Raw genomic sequence first — 27,319 nt, forward strand, 5'->3', positions numbered from 1 at the left:
ACATGACCGGAAATTCACATGTAGCGGTTGAGTTAGTAGTTTTGAAATGAAAACAAGCCCTGCTTGGTTATTATGTTTTATTAGCTAATTAATTAATTCACAACGCGACATATAGTTGCGTTATGAATTATTGGATAGACTGTTGACGCAATGAGGCGGAAAGTTAAAAAGCTAATTCATGAAACCTGGGTAAGAAGAAAGAGTTAGCATGAGCAGCTAGCTGGCTAACTGCTTTATGTGTTGCTGATATGTTTTACTGCCTGCACGTTTTCACATTATGTGTTAAGAAATGATCTCAGTGTGAACATGAGTTCGTAGATCTGAACTTGCATTTAAGCTGTTGTCGTTGAATTATACAGTAACCGCGCAAATCTTGCTAATATGCAAATTGAACAGTCGCAGGGGGAATCTTGCCTAAACTAGCTGTCTAAGCAGGCTGATCTAACAGCTGGGAACATGTTGGCAAGCCTATTTAATGTGAGAAAAGGTACATCATCATGGACGACTCGGATCAGGATTTTGTAGATCTCTGCTCGAAGCCGCTAAAAAGAGTCCGTAAGAAACCAAGTGAGTCCAGTCAGCCAAGGAAAGCACAACATCAGACCTGCAGTCAAACAAGCGATCGAGACAAGAGGAGGAAGAATAATAAAAAAGATACAGACTCTGCTAGCCAACCTGTAAGTGCTGGAGCAGAACAGCCTGTGGACAGTGGAGGGACTGGACATGACTCAGGAGATGCTGGGTCATCGGTGGTGCCTTCTGCAGCAGCAGGGCCGAGATCTGACAGAGGCCAAAGAGCAAAAGACAAAGTACTCTTCAGAATGCAGCAGTTCAGGAGAGCCAGTCCACAAAAGATGGTGCATGCAGACAAGAGCCAGCCAACAAGCCAGGACTGTGCTCCTTTTGCAGTGCAAAAAAGAGAAGGTGAGTTGACACGATGGTCAGTGTTTTCCAATAAACCGTATCCTGGGCTGAGGAGAATAGCAGACTGTGATTTTGACTGCAGCTCTAAATTGTCCGTAGGTGCCTATGCGAGTGTGTGATTGTCTGTCTGTATATGTAGCCCTGCGATAGGCTGGTGACCTGTCCAGGGTGTCTCCTTCCTTCACTTCATTTCAGCTGGGATAGACTCCAGCACCCCCGCGGCCCTAATGAGGATTAAGCAGTGCACAGATAATGGATGGATGAATGGATTCTGACTGCTTGTTGTGCTTTAGTGCAACCTAAACTCAGCAAGTGTTTACATCTGCTTGCTTCTCTCGCCGTATTTTTCTCTTCCCATTGTCAGACAAAGTGATGATATGACTGAAATGCAGCCCATTAAGACTACATGTTAACCAGCAGTCAGTTGATTGCCTTCAACACTGGACCTCTAACAGATGAGATTCCATCAAAAGGCGTAGCAGGCACACAGAGGGGATAACGTTTTGTGTAAAACCAGTGACTCAACAGCTTAAATCAATTTGAAATTGATAGATTTTTCAGCCCTACTGTATCCTTTAACCAGTAAGCAGTAAGGAGGGTAAAATGTGTTCTCCTTCCCTACTCCGTCACTGCTTTTATAAAATGTAGTCTGCACGATTGTAACTATGGCTGCACAGTGGTGCAGTGGTTAGCACTTTCACCTTGCAGCAAGAAGATCCCCAGTTCACATCCTGACCTTTCTGCATGGAGTTTGCATGTTCTCCCTGTGCATACATGGGTTTTCTCCAGATATTCCGGCTTCCTCCGACAGTCCAAAAATATGCTGAGGTTAATTGATTATTCTAAATTGCACCTAGGTGTGAGTGTGATTGTTTGTCTGTATATGTAGCCCTGTGACAGACTGGCGACCTGTCCAAGGTGTCCATTGCCTTCACCCCAAGCCAGCTGGGATAGGCTCCAGCCCTCCCAGCCCCCACCCCCGCGACCCTAATGAGGACTGAACGATGTATAGATGATGGATGGATGGATGGATGATTGTAACTGCAAATTGTGTCAATACATCACACAGTTGTAATAACTAGTAAAAATCCAACATAATCACAGCACCTCCCCTTGTTTGTAGACACTCCAGAGACTTTAAGCTCTGATTTCCACCCAAAGCCCCCAGACAGCGACGAGGCTCTGGCCCTGCGGCTTCAGCAGGAGCTGGACAGGGAGGCAGCCGAGGCCCAGACTGTGGACTTGGAGGATGGAGGCCTTTTCTTCTGTCAGATCTGCCACAAAGACTTATCGCATATGACACCCGAAGGACGCACACAGCACCTCAACAGGTCTGAACATTTATATTCATTTTTGGTGTTTGACCTATGTTTGTACTCAGAGAACCTCTAAACAGGAAAGTGACCTTAATCTGACTGAATGCCGGTGGGCATATAGTGAGGCCTCCTCAATGATTTGGACAAATTTGATCCTAACACAGAGTTTGTCCTTTTAAAGCAAGATGCCACAACCTATACAAGACAGGTAACTTTGTGATAGGTTTTATTAAGAACTGAACTGGCTTAGTGTATGTTGTGTGGTGTTGAAATGATTAGTAAGAATATAAAAGCAATAACTTCTCTAATTGTCAATTCAGTCACTAATGTAGTTACAATAACAAATATGTACCGGGTCTTGGATGGGAGGATGTACTTGTGTGTACATGTGAATTGAATACCTTCCTGCATTTTGAACTATTGATCAGCTGAATTGAATAAAGTCTTTATTTATAATGAGACATATATTACCAAAAAGGGAAGCTTCAGGGATAGAAACACATAATGAAATCAGTTTAAAATTATAAAAGCTATAATGGAGAAAGTTGAGCACAACAAGAACTTATTAAACTTCAGTTCCTGTCCTCAGTGTTTTTAGCTCACAATTTTGTACATGTTTGATTTTTAACTATTAAAGATTTATGGAATTGAGCTAAACTACAACTCTGAATATTTGTGATTACTCCCCTCATACAGGTGTTTAGATGAGAGTGAAGAGAGCGCTCCAGCTCCTCCTCCACCTCCCAGTGTCCCCGACTGTCCCATCTGTGGCAAAAAGTTCAAATCCCAGAAGAGTCGTTCGGCCCACCTGAAGCGCTGCTCTTCAGATATGGGCGTCTCTCCAGCTGTGTTGCTGCAGGCTTTGCAGAGACAAGCTGAGGAGAACAAGAGCACCGCCACTGCTAACACACAGTGAGTCAGTCTCCAAACTTCCCAGCTGAGTCACAACAAAGTGTTCTGATACTGAGAGGTTACAGTTGACCCTTAATAACTGATGCACCTCTACAATTTTTTTAGATGTTCCTGAGTTTTCATGGTGACTGTTTAACATCCAATCCTAATGAACAGAAAGAATTTGCTTAACTTGGTTATGTAGGAAGAGCTTGTCTATCACCTGACATCTGTATTTGAATGCTTAAAATAAAACTTCTCTCGAGCTGTTGTCTACTTTTTTCTCCTCAGCATACAGACTGTGAGCACCAAAAGGAAAGGCCCATCAAAGCCGGGACTCCCATCGAGGAAGAAGCCCAGGAAGAAGACTGAACCCATGGATGAAGAGACCGTGGTGGCTCTGGCTCTATCCTCCTCCCTGCTGGAACAGCAGAAGGAGCAGCTGAGAGAGACAGAGGCAGAGAGGCAGCTACAACCATCGATTGCTGCTTCAAACAGCTCCATGACTCCACTGCTGAAGTGGAGGACAGACACAGGTACAATAATGTAACTAATATCATTGTTTGTGAAGACAGAAACCATTTGTGTTAGTGCAGCTATACATATATTGCTATACAGCAATTTAAATTATCTGAATTTTCAACTCAATTTTACAAAGTCGGAATGATTAGTTTGGTTTTGTAGATATTTTAGTTTTTTTGTGTTCAGTTTTGTCTCTTACATTTCAGACTAAACAGCATTCACTGTATCTGAGGGTGTGTTGGTTCATCCAAGTCAATTCTGATACCCTTGTGCATCCAGTTGTAACACTACCTGGTTCATAGCTTGCCGTTGACTTTGCTTGATCATTTCTCTGTGGTGGTGTGCACAATATACACTATTTTATCAACATTAATGCTGCAATGTGTGCAGGTGCAGTAGTCACAATTCACACAAAAAGAGATGTGAACTCAGCCCCATTAACGCAAACACATCATGCTCCGAGTGTTTTTGTGGCTTGGTGCAAAAAGAAAATTCACGTGTTTCTCATTTTCCATGACTAATCTACAAGATGTATCTGTCTGATTGTACGTTATTTTCTCCAGTTTTCAGGTTCTTGGATACACTAACTTTATTTGCCAGACGCAGAGTTTGTTAACATCCCGGCTCCACATGTGCATCGCAACATTATAGAGGAAAAAAAAAGAAACACTGATAAAGAAGATTAGGTGGCAAAAAAACAAAACAACAAACAGTGTCAGTAGTATAGAAATATGACAGCTAGGGAAAGGATAATGTTGACCAAAAATAGATATTCTGTTAGCAGTCTTGCAACTGTTGCCACGACATGTGGCAAGAATTAGTTTAAACATTTCGATCAACACTACAGAGCTCTGTAAGATGAGTGCAAAGCCCAGTCTGAATGCCATCCTAAGCAAGTACTATTCTGAATGCCTTTACAAGTGTTACACCATCTAAGAAAGGTTATTCGAGTCATTTAGTAAAAAACCCTGCATGTTTTTTTGATATCACAATATACATAATACTAAAAAAATAAAAATAAAATGTCGTAAGATCATTTTTTCCCCGATCATTCAGTCCAAACTGTTTTACTGTTTTATGGTTATAAGCAGGTTTATTTAAACTGAGCAACTGTTATCCCTAGAGGAAATTATCATGTTGTCTTTGTCATTGGTAAACAAGTATTTTAGAAAACAGTTTGTGTATTATGTGTCTGCATGTTACCTTTGGGCAGGCCTGCAGCAGTGTGTACACACCTCTGTCTGTTGGACGTTTTTCAACTGTACTGCTAAAGTAGTTTAAATAACTCGTTTTAGATCACAGCGAGTTACTTTCAACTCAACTATGCAGAGGCTGAAATAGAGACTATGCTTTAAATACTCAAATTCTGTCCAGATCTATGTTTTTTTACACGCAATCAGCACCCACAACCCTCTGCTCTCCTGGTGCAGGGAAAGGACGTGGAAAGAGGAAGAAGGGTGCCATCCCTCGGCCTCCTCCTCTCCTCCTGGTTCAGGATGCTGAGGCGGCCCTGACCAGGCTGCAGGAACGTGTTTCTGCTCTTCTTCTACGCAGCCGGGCCCCCTCGCCTCCCACCCCGACCCTCTGCCCCAGCACTCTGCCCGGCTGGAGTGGTGCTGCCCCCCTCTGGCAGAAAAGCACACTGCTGGACAGAGGCTCCACCAGTGTGTCTGATTTTTATGCTCCACAACTCAGAGAGTTCTTCACACCTCAGGAATCGGTAAGAGACGGAAGACATGTTTGTATACTTTATTTTATTGTTTCTGTCACGTTTGAACTGACTGGGGACCTTAAATCATACTAAACATCAGGTTTCTGTTCATTTTTTAAAATCAAATGCCCCTTGAGACAGAGAGCAGCTTGCCCTATTCTAAAAACAACACTGGACAGGTAAATATATGAAGTGTCTGAAACTGTGCGAGTGTTTTATTTGTCTTAAACAGCTGCCAGTTGATCCGAATGTTACTCTGCTAGTCTAAAATCACAGTTATTCTTAATATGGGCTTTGGCTTTAAAGGTAGTTTGCCTAGACACCAAAAAAACAGATATAAAAGTCAAAACATAAAAGCACTATGATGCCTGACCTGGGACAGGACAGCCTGCTGCAATATTTTTGCACAGATGTTTTTACTTTAAAAAAGAAATACTTGAAAAAGATGACTGGACCTACTTAAATATGTTTCCTGAGTTTTTTTCTGTTCAAATTCCATTCTTGTAAATAATTTTCAGCTTCATTTACAGCTTTTTATAGCTGAGTACCTGCACTCTTAAGTCCAAGGTTCACTTTTTCAAAACCCCATACACATTTCCCTCTACCTACATGCAGCGCAGCTAAAGTTCCTATAAGAAAGCCTCACCTAGCCTTTTTTTTTAGGGTAAAAAGACCAAATGAAGTCTGATAAAGTGGGCAGTGAGCTGTAATTGCAATTTCAATGGTCTTTGGGACATTAAAGTTGCATGTACAGAGTCACTGGGACTGTTTCAGAACGCAGGGCTTGGCCAGTGTTTCGTGATTTGCTGGATGTTTCCAAGTTCAGCTGTTTCAAAGCAAGCAATTGGCTTTTTGAGGAAAGTGGCAGGAAATATGTCAAACAACCTCAACCTTTGTGTTATGCAATACTTGCATAGATTTCTATTCAGGTTTCTTTAAGTGGTGAGTCTTTCCTTTAGGATGTCTCTGGTGCAGCAACCAAAACTCTTCATACACACCTCTGGATCAGTTCTTTCATCAGAACGCTAATAACATTTGTCTCCCTACATGAAAACGTTGTCTCTTGGAACTATTGGTATAATTACAAAATGCATTATTAGTACCTTCATAATTTAGATTTCTTTACTACCCCACACTATATGTTAGCAATCCTGCAAAGTGACTAAGTGGCTTTATTTTCCTAAACTAATTTCATTGTTTATATTACCTTCATAAACTTGTGTAGAACAGATACAGATGTACGGCTGTGTCACTCTGCTCTGTCTCTTCTATGTCCAGACACCCAGAGTTTATTGCATACAGTGGGACTGAGAAATGCAAGAAAGCACTTGAAAAAAATCAGCAGCTGTTTCACCATTTCACCTAGATTTGTTACACATTTTATTGTTTAAACAGTATGCAGTGAGTATAATGTGAGCTTACATGTATTGCTGAATATCTGACAAAAGACTTGAAATTGGAGCCAAATCTGAGCCGAGTTAAATTAATGCTGTTCTTCTCTACTTTAAGGCCGATGCAGCCTCATGCAGCACCACCACAAAGCCTGAGTCTTCTGTCCAACCGGTGGCTGAAAGAACTCCTCTCTCAGGGACCAGGGCCTCCATCCTGCTCTCTCCATCCAGGACAGCCTCCTGCTCTCCAGCTCCCTCCACTCCGGTGGGCAGTCAGGTTCTCCGAGACCTGATGGAGCTGGCCGAAGAAGGCATGACCCTCTCACAGTATGGATACACTGCCAGAGGTAAAACACACAAATGTTACTCTAAAATATTTGCTCACCAGTATCGCAAAGGTGAAACTTTATCCAAAGTCATTGTTCCCTTCATATTGCCTATTAAAAAAAGGTGTCAAACCTGTTTATTGCTTTATGCTGTTGAAATACAAGAACTACTTTGAAGTCAGATTTCTGAAAGTAATGAAAATGATGAACTACTTCCTGCTATTGGATCTACAAGCAGAGAAACTTGCATATTTTAGTTTTATAGTGAATTTTAGTGATCCTATTATAAAAATGAATGCTCTTTGCTCTATAATTGTAAATCTTTTACGATGAATCGGGGCTCCAGACTAACTTTTTCACTGGTATCACTGGTGCGACCAACTTTCTCTTTGGTTCTCCCTAAACGCCCCACATTACATTCTGTGGTAGCTGTTGCTGGGTGGCTGCGGTGCTCAGACAGGTGTGTGACCAAAAATGACCCTGAAAGAGTAAACTAGAGCGTTCAAATGTCAGATTTGTCCCAGATGAAATGGATTGATTTTTTCTACATGCACTCTTTTTTTCTACATTCTTCATCCTTCACACAAATGTGACCATTTGAAATTTCAACTCGCACACTCTCACAGAAAGATTGGAAATGTGATCATTTTAGTCGCAGTCTGGAGCCCTGTGCATTGAATACTTGCTTCCATCTTTCTTTGCATGTCAGTCAGTGAGGTTTCAAATAATGCTGTGCTAAATCTTTTATAAAGCTTCATCTTTTTATTTGGTATGTACAATACCTATGGTACATAATTTGTGTTAGAATTTTTAGCCCCTGAATATAATGACATTATCAGTGTTTAAATTGAAAATTAAAAATTAGATGACGGACGATTTTCGATTAGCAGAAGCTATTTCTGAGCTAAACTTGACACAAAGTAACCTCATTTATTGTAAATTACAGTGTTTGTATTATCAGTCTTTTCTATTTGCAGGAAACACTTAAAATCTTGGTGTAAATGGCTTTTAGCTCAACTGTTCAGGTTAGAACTTTGGTGTTGTTTCTGTTGAAAATGAAAACAGTGAGTCCGTCATTATATATTACTTCTAAGAAGAACACACAATTTCAATGTAAACTTTGCAACTCGTTCATGTGCTGCTGCTGTTTTGTTATCTGTGGTAGCAGCTTACTAGCCACAAGCTTTGGTCCTGATCACGTCTGTGTCCACAGGCAACCAGATCAATGCCGGTCTGTCCACAAATCTTCGTCTGAGCGGCTTCATCCAGGAGGAGTCAGAGGAGCAGGTTGATCTCTGTGCCAGCGGCTTCCTACCAGAGAAACCCAACACAAACTTAGAGGAAACCTACAGCCAAGTGGTGAGGACGACTGATCAGCCAAGAGCAGTCAAAGAAACAAACAGCCACCAATCGGTAAGACAACTCATTATGATATAGTCAGAATTCTTATTTTCCACCTGAGTCCTTCATTCTCATTTTTTCTATCCATTGTTTCTGACCACATCTTGTCGATACGTTTTCTTTTGTCTTACCTGCACTCACTGCTTTTCATTCCACTACTGTCCTACATGGTAAACTGACGTGTCCTCTGTACCTTTATTCATTTCACCCAATAAGATTCCGCAAATCAGTTTGAAAAATCGAAAATTATGCCTTTTCTGGTTTCATTTTCAACACTTAGTTTGGAGTTTTTCAGTTGTAGAAACTGCAAGTCTGCTCACATGTATCATAGCTAAACAAACGCACTGTTATATTGTATGATACATAATGCCTCCTGTGCTCTGGTTAGCTTTACCTCCCTGATGTCTGATAGATCCACTTTGAAGACAGCTTCCGAACTGATATCATACATACAGTTTACTGTAGTATATCTCGTCCAGGGTGTCTGCTGTGCACTGACCTCAGTGTGGTTTCCCCTGTAGGTGGCGCTGTCCAGGCTGGCATCAGACCTGAGCAGCATGGTGAACAACCCTCAGCTGAGTGACGTGCAGCTCCAGGTGGACAGTGGAGAGATCTACTTTGCTCATTCCTTCATGGTGTACGCTCGCTGCCCCCTGCTGGCTGAAATGGTAAAACAATCATTGCTGTTGGTGTGTGGCAAATCTGCTGTTTGACCGGGGACACATAATTGTGTAGATTTGTGATATGTTATCATGGTTTGCTTTAAAATAATGTATTTCATGTAAGAAAAGTTTATAAGCACTTACTTAAGTTGTATAATTTTAATAATATAATAGAAAGAGAGCGAAATTAAAGAGATTTTCTGATGAAAATCAAGTTTTTTAACTTGTTGCCATGTCCATAGGGGTTTTTTTTTTTTTTTTTGTATGCCAGAAGACATATAGTGAACAAAAGAAGCAGTCAACACCACGGTGAAGCATTTCCACCTTGAAGCTGCAGTGTACTGATACAGTCTCAAAAACATGGATTTCAGGGGCTTTATATGAAACAAATCTAAAGAACCATTTCTGACAAGATGTGGGATGGGACTTTGCATACCATTATTTCTTTTGCAGAATCAGTTTCTGCCTCTAACATGATAGCTAAATCCCTCCAATAGTACAACTTATCATTGTGTACTTTAGAGTAGTTTTGCAGTGTTTGAGCAGAGTTGTAGGTGACCTGGTGTGCTCGAGCTGCAGTGAGTAGGGAGGGATGGATGGAGCAAAGCGGGGACATAATGGATTTTCATGTTCAAGAGAAAGCAATGGTGTAGAGTTAGTTTCATCCTATCTGCATCCTCTCCAATCATTTTCTCTGCCTTCGATCCTCTCACAGGTGCATGAAAGTGGTTTTGGAGTGCAGGAGGAAGACATGCCTGCTGGTAAGAGGGTGTTAATAAATGACGTCTCCGGCCAGGCAGTGTTCACTTTGCTGCAGTACCTCTACACGGCCCACTGCTCCATCCCAGCATCACTGCAGCCTCATATGCTGGAGCTGGCGTCCAGGTTAGTTTAAAGCCCCGACAATTGTAAGCATTTTGCAGTTACAGTTTTACGTTTCACTTCCAGCTGTAGTGGTTTGTACAATCCACATTTGCTCTTATAAACACAAATCTAACTTGTGATCTTCCTTTGCTGTGTGTGCTCTGTATTAACATGGATTCTGATAACTGTAAAGAAACCAGAAAGTGTTTACTATGATTATAAGTTATCTGCTGCTGCTGTCTTGCAGTCCCATAATCACTGTAAAGAATACCCTTTTACCCTCGAGTTAAATCAAAATGATTTGATCCAAGTAAACCCAAATAAAACACAGAAAATCATTGTATTGTTGCTGGAGTTTTCTGATCTACACTACCAGTCAAATGTTTGGACACACCGTCTCATTCAGTGCTTTTTATTTATTTGAAACTGAAAATAAACTCTTTTTTGGTTACAATATAATTCCATATGTATTCATTTATAATTTTGATGTCTTCAGTATTAATCTACAATGTATAACATAACTGAATAAAAACCACTGAATGAGAAGATGTGTCCAAACTTTTCACTGGTAGTGTATATTGACGTTTCTGTAGGCATATAACTGTGACAATGTTTTCATACAGTGTTCTGTCAACCCCTCTCTGTTGCTCTTTTTGTGTTTGTTAAGGTTTGACCTGCAGGAGCTACAGCAGCTTTGTCAGCTCCACCCAGAGGAGGCAGCAGCTCTGAGAGATAAGGCAGGTTACGCGAACCAGGAGGAGAATTACAACAACCGAACAGACGAGGCCATCCTAGAGCTCCTCCGCTCCATGTGGAACGGAGAAGATGAAGATGACGACGGGGCAGATTCAGACAGACAGGATGAAGGGAGGCGTCTGGAAGAGGACCGTCAAGCTGACGAGGTCACATCAGGTGACAGAGAGATTCGTGAGGAACAAGTGAATGAGGAAGAGCTGGAGGAGATCTACGAGTTTGCTGCCACACAGAGGAAGAGGGAGGAGACAGACAGCCAGGAGGAGGAGGAGGATGATGAGGAGGAGAGGGTGGATGAAGAAGATGGCGATGCAGTGTTTACAAAACTTACAGAACACAAAACAGGCTTTTGTGAAAAAAACCTGCAGCCCAACTCTGAGCTTGAACCAGACCCCAGCCTGGATCGCAGCTACAATCGTCTCTTTTCAGACTCATGGGGGCTCTACGAGGAAGGAGATCGCTCCTCTGTAGCCTCGACCTCTGCCCTGACAAAGACTACTCAATCCAAACAACACAAGTCTCCTCATAAACCATCATCTGAATTATCTGGCAGAATTTTGCTTCAGTCCTCGCCAAGTTTAGTCGACGATCTTTCCCTTAGCCCTCCATACAGCGCATCCACCATGCCCACCACAGGTCTGTCCCCTGGTCCAGTGGGTGACTTGGGTGGAGGTGGAGACAAAGGAGAAGAAGCTGTTGAACAGTATGTGCCTTTGAAGCGAGAAAGCCAAGGTCCCCGTAGTATTTGCATCCCTCCTCCCACTGATTCACCTCAGAAAAAAGAGGAACCGGAGCTCATAGTGTTGTCTGATTCTAGCGAGGAGATGGAGGTGGATGTTGCTGTTCTTAGTTCCCAGAGTCCTTTGCCATTTTCACCCTGCATCCAGAGCTACACAGAGATTAAGTCCAAGCAGATCCCACCACCTAATGTACCTGCTTTGGAGAATAAAGAGTCCAGCAGTTTGGAGTTATGTTCTGCTGATCCACTAGCATGTTCCCCAGAAGTTTCTTGGCTGATCCCATCCACACCTGTCCATCCTGGAAGAAACACCACGAGCAGCTCCACTCAGACCCAAAGCAGCATGTGCAGGACGCAACTGTTCCCTAAAGGTGACGCCTCCCCACCTTCATCCTCTGTTTTCTCTTCTCCTGCTTTACCGAGCAATAGCATGCTTCATACCTCCAACAGTCCAACCAAAGTTTCTGCCTCTGTTGGCCCAACAGAGGACAGTGTCTCCAGGTTAAAGCTGAACAGGATGATTCCCAGCAGCTCCAGGTTGGACCTCAATGTTTTTCCTAATAAAAGCAGTAGTTCTTCAGTTCTCTTGTCCAAATATACTAATTCTTATTCCCTCAAAGTTTCCTTAAAGCAGGATACTCCACTCCACCTGCAGCCCCAACTTCACAGCAGCACTCCCCTTCACACAGAACATCACCAGCCCCCTGTTCTTCTCACCACTTCACCGCTCCACACTGACCTTGATGAGCAGAGGTCAGCACCTTTAGAAAGCCCAGAAACAACAGAATTAGGGAGCTTTCATCTCTCGCCTTTGTCCGACCCCTCAGAGCGACCCTCTTCTTCCTCTCACAGTGGTCTTCAAAATTCAAAGAGACACAGCAAGTCCTCCAGTCAAAGTCAACACTCTGTTGAGTCCAGCAGCAGAGACAATGCAGGGGTTGAGCTGACGAGGAGGGAAGAAAGAAATGAGAAATTAGGAGATAATAAAGACTTGGGTAGTGAAGAGCAGGAAGATACAAAAGGAGAAGCTGGAGGGGCAGATGGTGCAGAGTCCAGTTTCCGGCAGAGTTTCTTGGACATGGATGAGCCTCCCATAGCTTTTAATGACTCGTGGGGTCTGGATGCCTGTGTGGACAGCAGTCCAGGCTGCTGCAGTCTGAGGCTGGAGGACAGCGGACAATCCAGCAAACAAGAGCACGGCCCAGGACAACAAGAAACAGCCTCTCCACCGTCTAACCGCAGTGTTCAGCCATTAAACAACCGTGACAGTGTGACTCCCCCTTCACTGCCGAAAGGTCAGCAACCATCCAGCAGCCTACAGGGACAGACTTCACCAGAGTTTGATAAAGGCCTCCTGGACTCCAAAATATGGGACAGCTGGGAGGAGGAAGAAGAAGAGGAGGTTCTTCCTCTCTCTCAGAGGCTGAACCCGTGTGCACAGCTCAAAACCCCAGGTGAGCAGTTTTTCCTTTACATACAGTACTTGTGATCTGGCACGAATTTTCTTTTGTAATTTACAAATCTATCGTAAATCTGCATACTACCAAAAGGGATTTATTTAAAGAACTTTAAACATTTGTTGTCACTGCGTGCAGTTTTATTTATTTAAGAAATTCCAGGGCTGAAATCAGACTGAACAGCGTCTTCTTGCTTGTGTCTCATCAGTATCAACATGCAATAAAAGGCGACGCTCCCTGGTGCCCATCACTCCCATGCCACACTACTCTGACATGGACACACCAGAACTCAAGAACAAGCTCAACAGGTTGGTTGGCTCGCTTTCATCTCTGTTACGTTACCTCAAAGAAAGGTTATACAAGGATCGAGGGTTTTTTTCCTCATCAAGGCGATTAGGTGAGGAACTATCTGATTAGCTCCCCCAGTGTCACAGCTTAACCTGTCTGGCTCTGCTGTCTCAGGCTGCTTTCCTTTTGCACCTCTGCTTGTTTGTCTCTCCATCACAAACGCCTTCAACTCTCTCCTCGGTGCAGGTTCGGTGTTCGGCCTTTACCAAAGCGCCAGATGATCCTCAAACTGAAGGAGATCCACCAGTACACCCATCAGCTGGTCAGCTCTGACTCTGAGGATGAGGCTCCCCCTGCAGGCCAGACGGTTCAAATGAAGCCCCCTGTCAGCAGACCTGCCTCCAGCGTCAAGTTTAAAGAACCGCTCACTGCAATCTCTCCTGTGAAACATCACAGAGAGGACGAAGCAGAGCCGCTGTCAGCCTCACAGGGCTCCAACACCTCTTCAACTGCAGCCAGCGAAGAATCTGAAAGGTACTCGGTGTATTCGGGTGTGCAGATTGTCTCAGGTGCTACATATCTGCACACTGAGTACATAACTTCAGAAAAGCTCAAATCAGTGCTGTCCGGCTGTATTGTGCTCCGGCTCATTTACTGCTCAGGTGCAGAACGTCTGATACTGAACACACTTTTGCTCGCACTTCATGCATCAAGCATCTACTGTCATCACTTTTTAAAAACTCAGTACAGTTAATCTCACCTGTTTAACTGTTAGTTTTTTTTCGGAAGATGTCCTGATAAATTAATTTCACCTACCACACACCAACATCTAGGTAACATTATAGCGTATTTCTGAGCATGTTTCACTGAAGTTTTGACAGTTGAAACACAATAATGTGCAGACTAGAACAAATATTTTGTGACTCGGTGCATTAGAACACAGCACAGGTGTTCAGAGACAGCAGGAAAGGCCAGAGTCATACCCCACTTTTCACGTCCCAGTTCGTACATCCTCGACTCCTTTCCTTGCATTATAGTAACTCCCAACACAGATGTGAGAAGAGACGAATCAACACAACAGGGATTGAGCTGTTCTTGTAAAATGCTGTCAGTAAAATATTTTGTTGCAGCCAAATTTATGGTCTCTGTCAGATGAGCAGGATGGTTTTTATTATAACTTATACTACAATCATTTCACAACGTGGCATAAATTGATGGGAATGTACAGATTACACAGATTTTGTCTTTTATTTAGCACACCTATGTGCGGTAAAGTAAGAAAGAGGAGTGATACACAAAGAAGTGCAATACAAATACAAAGTGACAGCGTTCTTCTGCCCTCGAGATGGATTTCAGGAATTAAAACGTCCTTCATGATGGGGGGCCAAGGACAATTTCCGGGTCATGGGCAGAAGGATGGAGGACAGAAGAGAGGAAGCAGCTGAAATTAGTAACATGAGCTTAGCCTTTCTTGTGTGTCTCATTAGTTACAAACAATACTCAAGTTTTGCTGCTCATTTGTGAAGACAAAGTCATTAACACATGAAATTGCATTAAAAATTTAGATTACGAGAAAGTTTCTCACTTCAGAGATGCGAGATCGTGCAAAAATAGGTAATATAGACAGTAAATATAATTGATGTAAAGATCGATGAGGCCCGTGGACACACTAGTCACACAAGGCACGTAGAATGGCAACCGACTGGGAAAACACGATGCTTGTTGTGGACATGTTTAGTCATTTTTCATCCAGTCGGCTCAAAATGACTGTAGCAAGGCTTTTTTTTTTCACATTTTAGGAAATTCTGTATCAACTTCCTACCCCACAGGGTGCACTCACCGTGGATGATGCAAGAGATGCAAAGTTATTTGAAATATATAATAAAAACTGCCAACAGATGGAAGTTTTCAAGCAGTGTCCCAACAGCACCAGATTCTTACACTATTGTTCAGTGATTTCTGCTTTTCTCTTTCATATTATCATTAATTTATTTACATTATGATCTGTCAGTTCAGCAAAACCGGACATACGGATAAATTTCATTGAGCACTAAGAAATTATTAATGTTGTTTTACCATTTTATAGCTTCAACATTTAGCCATTACTCAAGACAATAACATGCAGGTTGATACGTGTTGTGAATTACTGTTACAGTACGGTGGATTCATTTATAGTTAAGAAACGTTTTGTGTTTGAGTTTTACTTTGAGCAGCTCAGTGTTCCTTTTTTTTAATAGAAGGTCAATATACGTTAGACCTTTTTACAATCTGTTTTACTCTGATTTTAAGAAGGTCTAATGTATATTGTCGCATTAAATATCTGCTTGCTGTAGCTTTCTTAGACCTTTTTATAAATAAACGATCTAACCATTGTCTTCCCATCAGGTCCAACCCAGAGTTGTGCGTCTCCTCTGATGGCGAATCTGACAGCGATGCCGGCATCTCGTGTTCCCAAGCAGCGTCCCGCCTCCAGGATCGCCTAAAGGCCGTGCGCTCCTTCATTCTGTCTGACTCCCAGCTCTACAGTCAGATCCTCCAGTACCAGCCTCTGGTTCTGTCCCAGCTCCAGCAGCAACTTAAGGCGGCCGGGATCCGCCTCGGAGCCGCTAAGCTGGTGGACTACCTGGACTCTCAGTGCATCACCTTCACCACGGCCAAGCCGGGCCACGCTGCACCCAGCCGCAGGCAGGGCAAGAGGACAGACAGGGGGACAAAAGCAGGTGGACGAGGGGCAAGTAGGAAAAAAGTTGTTGCAGCCATGATTTGAATCTGTCAAAGTTTTACACAAAAACTGTTCAAGGTGGCAAGTTTTATTTCAGAACTTGAAACATTTGCTTGCAAATAATCTCCAGGCTGAATACACCATGTGGAAATTTAGGATTATGAAGACTTAAAGTTGTTTCTTAACAGCCGGCATCCATAGTGAGAGCAGATTTAAGGTTATTTTAAGGTTTTAAGTGTTTGCAGATATTGCATATTATAAAACCCACTGTGAAAATAAAACAAAATAAATGTTTCTGTGGCCCGTGGTCACAAATAGTCGCTTTGAGTTAAATTATTACAGACGAAACACTTTCATGTCTGAAATAGGTTTTATAGAGCCTTTGTCATCTCATTTCATATCTAATGATGCAAAAGGGAATCATCGAATTGTTGCATTATACAACCAACCCAACAAAATATGGTCTAATTAATTGCAAAGAAATCCCATCACACAGGAAGCTTTTTTGAAAAACATTTTACTTTTTTTGCTCTTCAGTAGCTTTTTATCCAAAGATCAGCCAAGACGTACACAGAGAGCTGAGCACACTTGAGAAAGGAGGCAGATTCTTGAACAAGAAAAATCTCACAGCTTCTATCTGATGCGTCATTCAAGTAGAGAGACGGGTCCTTTCAAGTCGCTCAGCAAAAAACCAATGCTGTCCAGAGTTCACAGTCAGGTCGCTGTTGTTGCATGGGGGAGGCTGGCGGCTTCGTGTTGTGCACCCAGATTTCTCTACAGCAGCGTGAAGCACAGGGCGTCAAATCAGATTCCAAATTACGCACAACACTGCGGATCCTGGAGACGGACTCGCCTATTTTCCACCCTGATTCACCGATGGAGCATCAACGCGGCGCTTCGTGTCCCGGCTCAAAGCCTCAACCAGTCATGACAGGTTGGCGATGTTGGCAAGGAAGCGCTGAGCCCACCACTCCTCCAGGTCTATGGGCACAAAGTCTGCAGAAAGAACACCACAGGGGACAGGATTAAAGCTTAATCTGCCGTCTAAGATGAATTCTTTTTTGTGCATCACTTATTAAATTGTCACATGAATGGATAAGTGAGTCATTTCAAAAGCAACAGGGTAATTTACAATATGTGATATATACATGAGTGTATTCCTCCATAAGGTTACCAAGTTATCCGTTACAATGGTTAGAACCGATTTAACCCTCTGAACCCAAAAATCTGTTAGACAGTTTGAAAGGCGTGTCACCAGAGCCAGAAACTGTAAAACAGAATTGTCGGATTTTCAATTTCCTGCTGTCCTTTTCTGATATGACGTTCTATCAGGAAACTTAGCCAAATCCTACATCATCAAAATCACTTCATTTTACATGTCACGTTGACAAAAAACAATCAGGAACTTTTAGACAAAATACTGAAACAAATTCAAAATGAAAACATTAAAATATCTCTAGTATGTAGTCAACTTTTTAACCAGTATTAGTAACATTTTCTTTTTATTTTTTTAATTTTTGCCAAATCAATAATCTAAGAAATCTTTTTTTTTTTTTTTTTTTTTTTTTTACTTTGTTTAATGATTTATGGCATCATAACAGCATTATCTGAGTTGTCTACTTGTAATCATGTCTGAAATAAAGCTACAAAACCAGATTAGGGATATATACACATCAGCATGCTAACGTGCTGGTGCTTGGTGGATATAATGTTTATCGTGTAGGCTAGAGTTCAGAGCATTAGCACGATAACATTTGATAATTAGGTCTAAACACAAAGTCCATCTAAGGCTGATGGGAATGTCAATAGTTTTGCAGGAATTTTTCCCCAAACCGAAACATTAGACAGGTTAAGCATGCCATAGCAATATTTATCTAGTAGTCATTTCGGATTTAACGCTGCCATTTCTAGTCTGACTCACCAGATGTAGACGGCGGTTATAAGTCTATTGGCTGCACATTTCACACCACTTTCTCCTCCCATTCCACAATCTGCATGTTGCTGTTTTCAAAGTCCCCTTCACAACAGCAAGCAACAACATCCTCTGGGCTACCACACTGATTATTTAAAGTTTTGCACAGGACTTGGCTCGAGCAGTAAGGCAGCCCTGCTAGTTTTTTGTTAAGTCAGTCACTTTAATGACAGCGCTTGCCTGCCTGCATGTAAATGTTCCACCAAAACAATTCCCTTGTGACTACTTTTCAAGAACACCGTCGGTGCATTCTTGGCTTAGCTCGACCAAGACAATGGTAATTTATTTTCCCCCTAGAGCACAGTGATAATGAGGAGCAACCAGACCACTCTGTTCTACAATTTGAAACCATCCGTAACGCCATGCATGATTTAAAAAGCAAACAACCAACCAGCCAAAAGCTGGAAGATTCAAGAACCTCCTTCAGAAAGTTACAAAGGTCACTTGAGCTGAAACATACTATATTTGAGCTGTTTAATTACTGTTTATAAGAACCAACAGCCTAACTTGTTCTAATAAAATAAAATAAAAAATAACCTGACAGGTTATCCAGCCTGAGAGACCAGCGATGCCCAGAGGAAACCGGAGCAGACAGGGGAGTGTGTGAACAGACAAAACCACAATCAGCAGCCATGACTGGTTTATCTGGAATAACCTGGTTCTCATCAACTGAAGGTGAATTAAAAATAAAAGCCGACTGTTCAAACAGTTGCCCTCTGGCTGCAGATAAAGTCAACACAAAAGACACTTGGCTTGCGATTCTTTCAGGTAGATGAGTAGAGCTACTCAGTTTTCCTGACAGATTTAAAGAACCTGTATATTAAACATGCGATGAAAAGACTGGTTCAAAGAGCAGCCGGTTACTGAGGAGGAAGAGGGTTATCTGTTCGGACGCCATAAAGCCATATAGTGAGATTAGATGCCTAATGACGCCAGATTTACTTTGCTGTCTTATTTAAAGTATTTTAGCTGTCATTAGAGGTTCATACTTTTCATCGCAGTACTGGGGGTCTTCTCAGTGTACTGAACGGGCCCTTGGCTGTTGGCTGATTCTCCACCGTCTCTGTCCTCCAGCTTCTGCTCCACCTCCTGCCACACTGCAAAAAAAAAAAACACACACGGACTCAGCCATTGAGAAAAAAAAACAGCTTTAATTGCAGCCTGGATGCAGGTTTCTTTAATTTATTTGTCTTTCCACATTTCTGAACTCCTTTCTAACATTCAGACACCCCCTAGATTCCTCACAAACCTGCACCGTCCACTTTTAAAGTTGATTTGCAAACACTGATGCAGACTGGTCACTGTGAAAGATTGGACGGTCTTGTGGTGTGTTTTTAATCAGCAGGGGTGAAGGTTTCCACTTTAGCCTTGAGATAAACCTCCAGGTTTAGTCTCTGTTGAAGGGTCCTTAAAACAAACTTTTAGTTACACAATATTTGCTTTCTGATGGTGCATGTGGTGTAACTTAAACTACTGCTAGGATGTCAAACATATGGAACAAATAGCCTTAAACTAGTTGTATTTGCTGCATGGGGGTGGGTGAAACACTAACTAAACATATCTGGTTGTAATTTCAGTTTTTTTTTTCTTTTTTTGTGATAGTAAACAAGCTCGACAAGTTTCTGTCTCAAAGCAACTTGACAGTGTGATGAAGGTTTTTCTTTAGGCGAGCAGTGAATTAAAATGAAGCACTCTGAACTTTGTGGTAACAAAGGAACAGCACAAAGCAGTCTTTAGGGCAGCAGTCCAACAGTCACAGACAGTCATTTATTGGCCAGTGCATTCTGGGTAAACATGAAGACAGGGTGAATAGTGAAGACTCATGATTTTTAATCATTGTTAGGTTTTAACTGACTGGAGGCAACCCTTGCTTCTGAAGTACTGCAGACAGTTTGCTGAATTCTTGCAGCTACGACCCCAGGATTCTTATGCAGTAAAAAAAGTATGGAAGTTATTTTTTACCATTTGTCTTGTTTGGATAAGAATGAAAAGGAAAGGAAAAGATAGTGGAAAGATATTTGTATTCACAGGCTATTTCTTGTATTTTGTTTTATAAAATATTAAATTCAAAATCTGCTGTTTGCAGGCACCCAGTACAGCCAAAATGTGAAAAAGCGCACCAGATTGAGGGTGAACTAGTTGAAAATAAGGCAAAAAGTATGTTGTGCGACTAAAGGCAAAGTCCTGTGCAGAACTTTTGCTCTGTAAATACAGATATCTGCAAACAAATTAACTGAAAGAAAATGCAGCAATATCTTTGAGTTGCATATATACAGTATATATACCAATCAGGCATAACATTATGACCACCTGCCTAATATTGTGTTGGTTTCGCTTTTGCTGCCAAACAGCCATGACCTGTTGAGGCATGGACTCCACTAGACCCCTGAGGGTGTGCTGTGGTATCTGGCACCAAGATGGTAGCAGCAGATCCTCTAAGTCCTGGAAGCTGCGAGGTGGGGCCGCCATGGATCGGACTTGTTTGTCCAGCACATCCCATAGATGCTCGACTGGATTGATATCTGGGGAATTTGGAGGCCAAGTCAATGTGTCAACCTTGTTGTTGTGCTCCTCAAAGCATTCCTGAACCATTTTTAGTTTGTGGCATGGTCCATTATCCTGCTGAAAGAGGCCACAGCCATCAGGGAATACCGTTTCCATGAAAGGGTGTACATGGTCTGCAACAATGCTTAGGTAGGTGGTACGTGTCAAAGCAACATCCACATGGATGGCAGGACCCAAGGTTTCCCAGCAGAACTTTGCCCAAAGCACCACACTGCCTCCACCAGCTTGCCTTCTTCCCATAGTGCATCCTGGTGTCATGTGTTCCCCTCGTAAGCGACGCACTCGGCCATCCACGTGATGGAAAAGAAAGCATGATTCATCAGACCAGACACCTTCTTCCATTTCTCCGTGGGCAGTTCTGATGCTCATGTGTCTATTGTTGGGGCTTTCGGCGGTGCACAGCATGAACACCCTGATTGGTCTCTGGTTATACAGCCCTGTACGCAACAAACTGTGATGCTCTGTGTATTCTGACACCTTTCTATCAGAACCAGCATTAACTTCTTCAGCAATTTGAGCAACAGTGGCTCGTCCGTCGGATCAGACCACATGGGCCAGCATTTGCTCCCCACGGTCATCAATGAGCCTTGGCTGCCCATGACCCTGTCAGTGGTTCACCACCGTTCCTTCCTTGGACCACTTTTGATAGATACTGACCGCTGCTGACCAGTAACCCCTACAAGAGCTGTAGTTTTGGAGATGCTCTGATCCAGTCGTCTAGACATCACAATTTGGTCCTGTTCAAACTCACTCAAATCCTTACGCTTACTCATTTTTCCTGCTTCTAACACATCAACTTTGAGGTCAAAATGTTCACTTGGTGCCTAATATATCCAACCCACTAACAGACACCATGATGAAGAGATACTCAGTGTTATTCACTTCACCTGTCAGTGGTCATAATGTTATGCCTGATCGGTGTGTACAGTATATAGCATCACAAATAGCACTGGCTTAGTATTAAGCTTGTCAACAAAAAAAAAAAAGAGTCACTAAAACCGATCATCTTCTCCGTGTAAGGAAACTTTACCTCTGTGACTGTGTTCATCACATTTTTATGGACAGTGAATGAACAAGGCTGCACAGATGCAATGGAAATTAAATTATTTGACTTTTTTTACAACTCAATTTCGGTTCTTATTTATTTAAAATAATAATAATCAATGCGAGGGAAACAATATATTCATGTTTTTTATTCCATATGTAAGTAGTACCACTCCTCGCTGGACTGAGATCTTCCATAAAATAGTGTGAACTGAACTTGTCTGAGTTTGATGTTAATTCATTTGTAGGAACTACAGCAGCTAATGCTACCATCTTCATCAAACCAGCAAACATAGTCAGAATGTAACATACATGCTAACAGTTAGATTTGAAAACATTTGTTTGCGTAATAAATATCTGACTATTTGTACTCAGATGGTCTGAAATATCTACAGAGGAGTCCAGAAATTTGAGTCTGAATAATTACAGAATTTTGAAATGGAAAATATGTACCACATTAAATTACATTTGCTGCAAGTCAGTTTTTATTATACTGCCTTATATTAAATATCATAAACTTTCTTTACAGACTACATAGCACAACACTCTGTCCTTTAGATTAAGATTGTTCAAAAGAGGGGAAACGGGGGGTTTGAAATCAGATTAGATAATAAAATCTTATACTAAAATATGTATTCTTCAAAGGGGTGAAGGAAAATGTATCAAATTAGTCACATAAATAAAACAATATCTGTATCATGTAATATATATATACACACATGTATTTATATTTTACGCCAGACTTGTTTAACCATTACAGTGATAAAGTAAACATCAGGCTACCTTTCAGTATGGTGAAGAAAAAAGGGATTTTGTCCCCATAAAAGAATCACATAAACAGCTGTTAACATTAAGAAAAAATAACCTATTTAACTCAGAGGAGATTGTGTCTTTGTGTCTAATAAAGCTCATCTTTCCAGCTTATTTCATAACCTTTTTATGATTAAAACATGTTTGAAATATCCACAATGTCTCTGTGAACATTGTATGTTTGTATTTATTTGTTGTGAGTCAGATGAGGGTCTGGCTCTTCAAATGAAGCTGAAAATGTAAAGGGATATATGTATTTTTTTAATTGTACTGCTTTCTGCCTTAAAGTGACAACATACTGCCTATTGTACATGTTCTTTTACACAGCTAGCAGCCTACATTGTGATATTTGGAGCCCAAGCGAACCCCATTTGGTGGTCTTGGAAAGGTTGTATCTGGATCAAGGTGATCCAAGCGATGACTACCTGATCCTTGTTAGCAAAACATGGGATTTCCTCATGCGGATCGTACTGATCCAGATTAACATTTTGAAAACCTGCCCACGCTCATTTCCTGCTTTCAACTGTCACAGCCTTCAACCCTGTAACCTTGAGAGAAATAAATCTCTAAGGCTTCTTGTCCTGGAGGTCTGACTTTGCACTGCGACCCTCATCACCCTCCCGTCTACTGATCCTCACCTTCATACACAAATCTGACGTTCTCCTCGTGTGCAGGAGTGAATCCCTCGGCGGAGGTCTCGGCCTTCGGTGTGGCTGCACTGTGGTAGCGCTTCCCATTGGGACGGTTGAACACAATCTTCGGGGGCGGAGAGCTGAAATGAAATGACAGGAGTTTATTTAGCTGCTTGTGGATCGGGTCAGTCGATATAAACACAAAGCACAAGAGATTTATTTCAAAGTGAAGCTAAAAAATGATGGAGGGTGACTTCAGGCAACATCATGGTTGACTGACAGTCTGTTAGCAGCATGTAGTGATGCTTGTTAGGTTTTAATGGTGAATTCTCAACCTGTTTATTGGGCAAAACAAACAATAACAAGTCTTCATAATCAATGAGTCTGCAGAGGAATTGATGTAGTGGTCAGAATGCATTTCAACTAAGGAGGTACAGTTCAAGACAGAATATCTCCGGATTAACTTCACACTGTACATATGGAATATTGGTGCAGATATAAAATCTTAAAAGAAGCCATTTCTCTTACTGATAGAATGAAACAAAAACCTAGTTAGTATATGTTCTGCTTTCAAATTCTAGTCAAACTTGACTAGAATTCCACTCAGCTGCCTCTTCATGAGGCCCACTGCAGTCTGATGCAACACACCATGCATTGATGAAAGACTTGTCAAAATGCTGAGTCATTCTTACTGACATTTTGGATTCTGTGGTTTGTGAAATGCATGAAGGAATGCTATGATGTTTCCTGTGGAGGAAAATATATCTACTCAAGTGCTGTACCTAAGTACAGTTTTGAGGTACTTGTATTTTATTACAGTTTTTCCATTTTATGCTACACTAAACTTCCACTCCACTACATTTCAGAGGGAAATATTATGTTTTCGGCTCTACTACGTCTATTTGACAGCGGGCAGCTTTAGTTAATTTTAAGATGAAGATTTTATAGATAAGTTTAAACCTGCAGTTTCCAAACTTTTTAACCTTGACCATGTTACAAAAAGCGGACGTCCGTGAGTTAACAACTGCACTACATATTGACTTGGTAGAACTGACTGTCAGATACACTGTAGTCCTTATATGCTGTGTTTTAGCCACTGCTTCATACTTGTTACATTGCCTGACAACAGAAACAGAAAATGATGTAATTGAGAACAGCTTTTTGGGAAATTTAGCTGTATTGAACTGCAGTGTGAATGAGCACAGAGAGTAGGAGAGAAGTCAATGTTAAAGGACTGTACTGGCTGAGTTCAGGCAACACTTAGGCAAAACAGGCAACATGAAAACACTGTAACCCACCACGTCGTTTCAAAGTGTTTCTAAAGTTTTCATTATCTGTTAATGTCCCTCGGCTTTGCAATCCAAGCTAATGCTAACGAGAGCCAGATTAGACACACAATGTGCTGAAGATTTTCTAATTGTTGTGATAACACTGCCATCAATAATACAAACAGTCCACTGTGTCTTCAGTTCTAGGATTCTGGGAGTGCATGAAGACTTTGGGGTTCACTCTTGCAGCCGACAGCAGAACATTTGGTGTGCTTGAATAATGACGGAATGAAATGTCTTCATGTCTGAACAGCTTTTACTTTACACCCTCCTAGTTTATAATGGCCAAAAAAAAAAAAAAAAACGCAATAAAAAAATGATTTACACCACATGAGATCTTTCAAACCAATTTGAAACCGATAAACAAGAACCGTGTGGGTTACTGTATTTCTCTCCTGCTCTCTGTGCTCACATATGCTGCATTTTGATTCAGCCAATTCCTCAATAAAGCTGTTCACATTTACGATTTAAATACAGCTTTTACGACTAAAAGGTTGCCTGACAAACTCACCAAACATTTTAGCCAAACACAACAGTAGTGCACTTAATTCAGCAATTATTTTACAGAAACTATATAAAGTCCTGGTCTCTTATTCACATGTGCTGTCCAGTCTTTTGCTCTGCTGTCAATCACAGACACAGAGAGTTTTCTTCCTGAATGAGGCATGGACAGCAGCAGCGCAGTTATATTTGAAGCTACAGACACTGAAACAGCCCACTTTGAACAGGACTAATACCAGGAGTAAGATGTTCATGTTGAAATTAACTATTTTTGCAGTATTTTGAGCTGGAAAAAAAATAACACACACATTCTGAGAACATGTGAGACTTTCATTAACGATGACGAAAAGGGGAAAAATATGGGACCTTTAAGCACATTTTGCTGTTGACATTTTTGAAACATAAGTAGGCTCTTCACTCAAAGTAAAAGATCTGAACGCTTTTTCCACTAATTTCTACTATTTTGCCCTCCTTGTTTACTTCACTTGTGGAAGAGCTGGACTGCACTGCCAACTGTTCCAAGCACGCTGGCAGCCCAGTGCAGCTTTAAGTGGCATTTGGTATTAAAGCATTTCCCAGCAGCACCTGCAGGCCTCCTGCTGCGCTTCAGAGCCAGAGCAGGACGGGACAGGTGGGATCCCAGATGACGAATCGGCTTCACAGGCCGCTAACAGGCCGACACAGGTAGCAGACCGCGCCGTCAAGCGTCTCACCTCAGCACATGACACCCGAGAGCAGAGCTGTGTCCGATAATGGATGCAGGTCAAAGCGAGGCGTTACATGATCGCACAGACGGCGCACGTGCGAAGTATTTTGGGCCTGCTCAACCAGCAGCGCGTGAATAATGATAATTATAATGACGCAAAAAATACAACTCAATAAATAAAAAAGCGCAGACAGATACTTACTTTGACGTGAGCCAAGACGTCGGCTTGAGTTTCAAGTCGGTGAATTTGCTCTCGACCTGTTGTGTTGGACCTGAAGCAGAAGTTTGGAGTTTTTTCATGCACAGTTTTACATTTTAAGCTTCATAATAACTCGAGCAGACGCACCAGAACCAGTGGTGACGTCCCGTTGCATCACTCTTTACGCAACGTTCGCTCACCTGTCCTCCGTTGTGTAACTAGTTTGCTGGGACCTCTGGTGATTGTGTACATCATGTGAACGCCACGAAGCTCCGCAGGGTTTGTGGTAGCTAATGGTCGGGTCCGAACATTCACTGTCAGCTCCGCAACTTGCGCTCCTCCGTCCGCTCCGCAGCTCCAGACGATGCCACGGTGGGAAAAAACCGACTTCGTAGCCCGGGTCAGCTGCTCCGGAGTCGGCCCGATGCCTGCAGGAGACTCGCTGTGAACTGTTGCCCGCTGCGTGTGCGTAAATATAACCTCCCGACCACAGGGGATGAACCGAGCGCTCCCGGCAGAGGTGGCGTGTAGGTCATTCAAGGAGAAAGCAGCTCCACATGCCGGGGATCACCCACAGGAGGCGGCGGTAGGAGGGGGGGAGGCGCTTCCTGACGCCCGAGGAGGAGGATGGTGGTGACGGTCAGCTCCGGACTCTCTGCTCCGCTGATGCTCCGACACCCACCGAAGCTGCTCCGCTCTCTGACGGAGCACAAGGACACCGAACGCTTTACTTTCACCGGGACGGAGAGCTGCCATGCTCAGCCAGCGTCAAGCCGGCCGCAACCCAGAGCGGCGCTTCCGGCCGCGACTTTCAAAATAAAGTTCAGACTCAGCTTTAATGGTACGGACACAACATATAAGGAATTTGGCTTCGGCTGTTGGTGTCACCCAGGCCCGGAGTGGCTAATCGGGAGGACCGGGACAATTCCCGGTGGGCCGGTCTGATGTTTGGGCTGCGAGGGCCGGTGTTAACTTTTTGTTTTTGTTTTTTCATGGGCCGGTGTTCAGCCATGGCACTGGGCTGATCACTTATACTGCTACAGCGATCCCCTAGCCGCCTCCACTGGCAGCTCGTTTTTTTTTTTGTTGTTGTTTTGTTTTTTTTGTTTTGTTTTTTTTTGCAGGCGCACGCTGACGTAACACGTCCATACACACGGTTAGAGGTGTTTGAAAGATGGAAAATAGAACGAGCAAGGGTGGCGTGGAGAAGGCAAGAATTAATAAATAGAAGAAAGCTCTTTAAACACACGCAGACAAATGTGCTGAAGTAATGAAAACTGTCAACCGACTCGTCTTCATCTGTCTCATTCCTAACTTGTGGTTCAGGATTCTGCTGCTGTAATCAGTCCCTGAAGAGACTCTGCTCCCCCTTTTATAATTCCTCCAGTTTCCCTAGACTTGCCTGCACCTGTATCACAATAAAAAAAATATAATAATCTGTACACGCATTTTGACTTAACCAATTAAGATATTTTCAATGGCAAAATTTGCAGGCTTATTTCATATTATTTCATTCAATTGTGGGCTTTGTATATTTACTATCTTACTTTTAATGATTAAAAAATAAAATGGGTCACTGCTATTTTTTGGGCATA

General features: G+C 42.3%; 2 protein-coding genes across 2 annotated transcripts; one reads left to right on the plus strand and one right to left on the minus strand.

Annotated features, from left to right (window-relative positions):
• slx4 (SLX4 structure-specific endonuclease subunit homolog (S. cerevisiae)) lies at positions 1-16,287 on the plus strand. The gene is made up of 13 exons (XM_035949087.2): positions 1-924; positions 2,048-2,255; positions 2,937-3,152; positions 3,423-3,667; positions 5,084-5,373; positions 6,874-7,102; positions 8,295-8,494; positions 9,004-9,150; positions 9,860-10,029; positions 10,676-12,954; positions 13,166-13,265; positions 13,492-13,779; positions 15,631-16,287. The coding sequence occupies exons 1-13, from the start codon at positions 498-500 to the stop codon at positions 16,010-16,012; spliced, it is 5,181 nt and encodes a 1,726-aa protein (XP_035804980.2). The 5' UTR covers positions 1-497; the 3' UTR covers positions 16,013-16,287.
• On the minus strand, positions 16,040-26,509 carry mcrip2 (MAPK regulated corepressor interacting protein 2). The gene is made up of 5 exons (XM_023272351.3): positions 25,925-26,509; positions 25,728-25,797; positions 22,997-23,130; positions 18,929-19,036; positions 16,040-16,963 (listed from the first exon to the last, which is right to left on the minus strand). The coding sequence occupies exons 1-5, from the start codon at positions 25,977-25,979 to the stop codon at positions 16,893-16,895; spliced, it is 438 nt and encodes a 145-aa protein (XP_023128119.1). The 5' UTR covers positions 25,980-26,509; the 3' UTR covers positions 16,040-16,892.
• Positions 26,510-27,319: the final 810 nt, after the last annotated feature.

Source organism: Amphiprion ocellaris, chromosome 4, assembly GCF_022539595.1.
Source record: "Amphiprion ocellaris isolate individual 3 ecotype Okinawa chromosome 4, ASM2253959v1, whole genome shotgun sequence".
Lineage (NCBI taxonomy): Eukaryota > Metazoa > Chordata > Actinopteri > Pomacentridae > Amphiprion > Amphiprion ocellaris.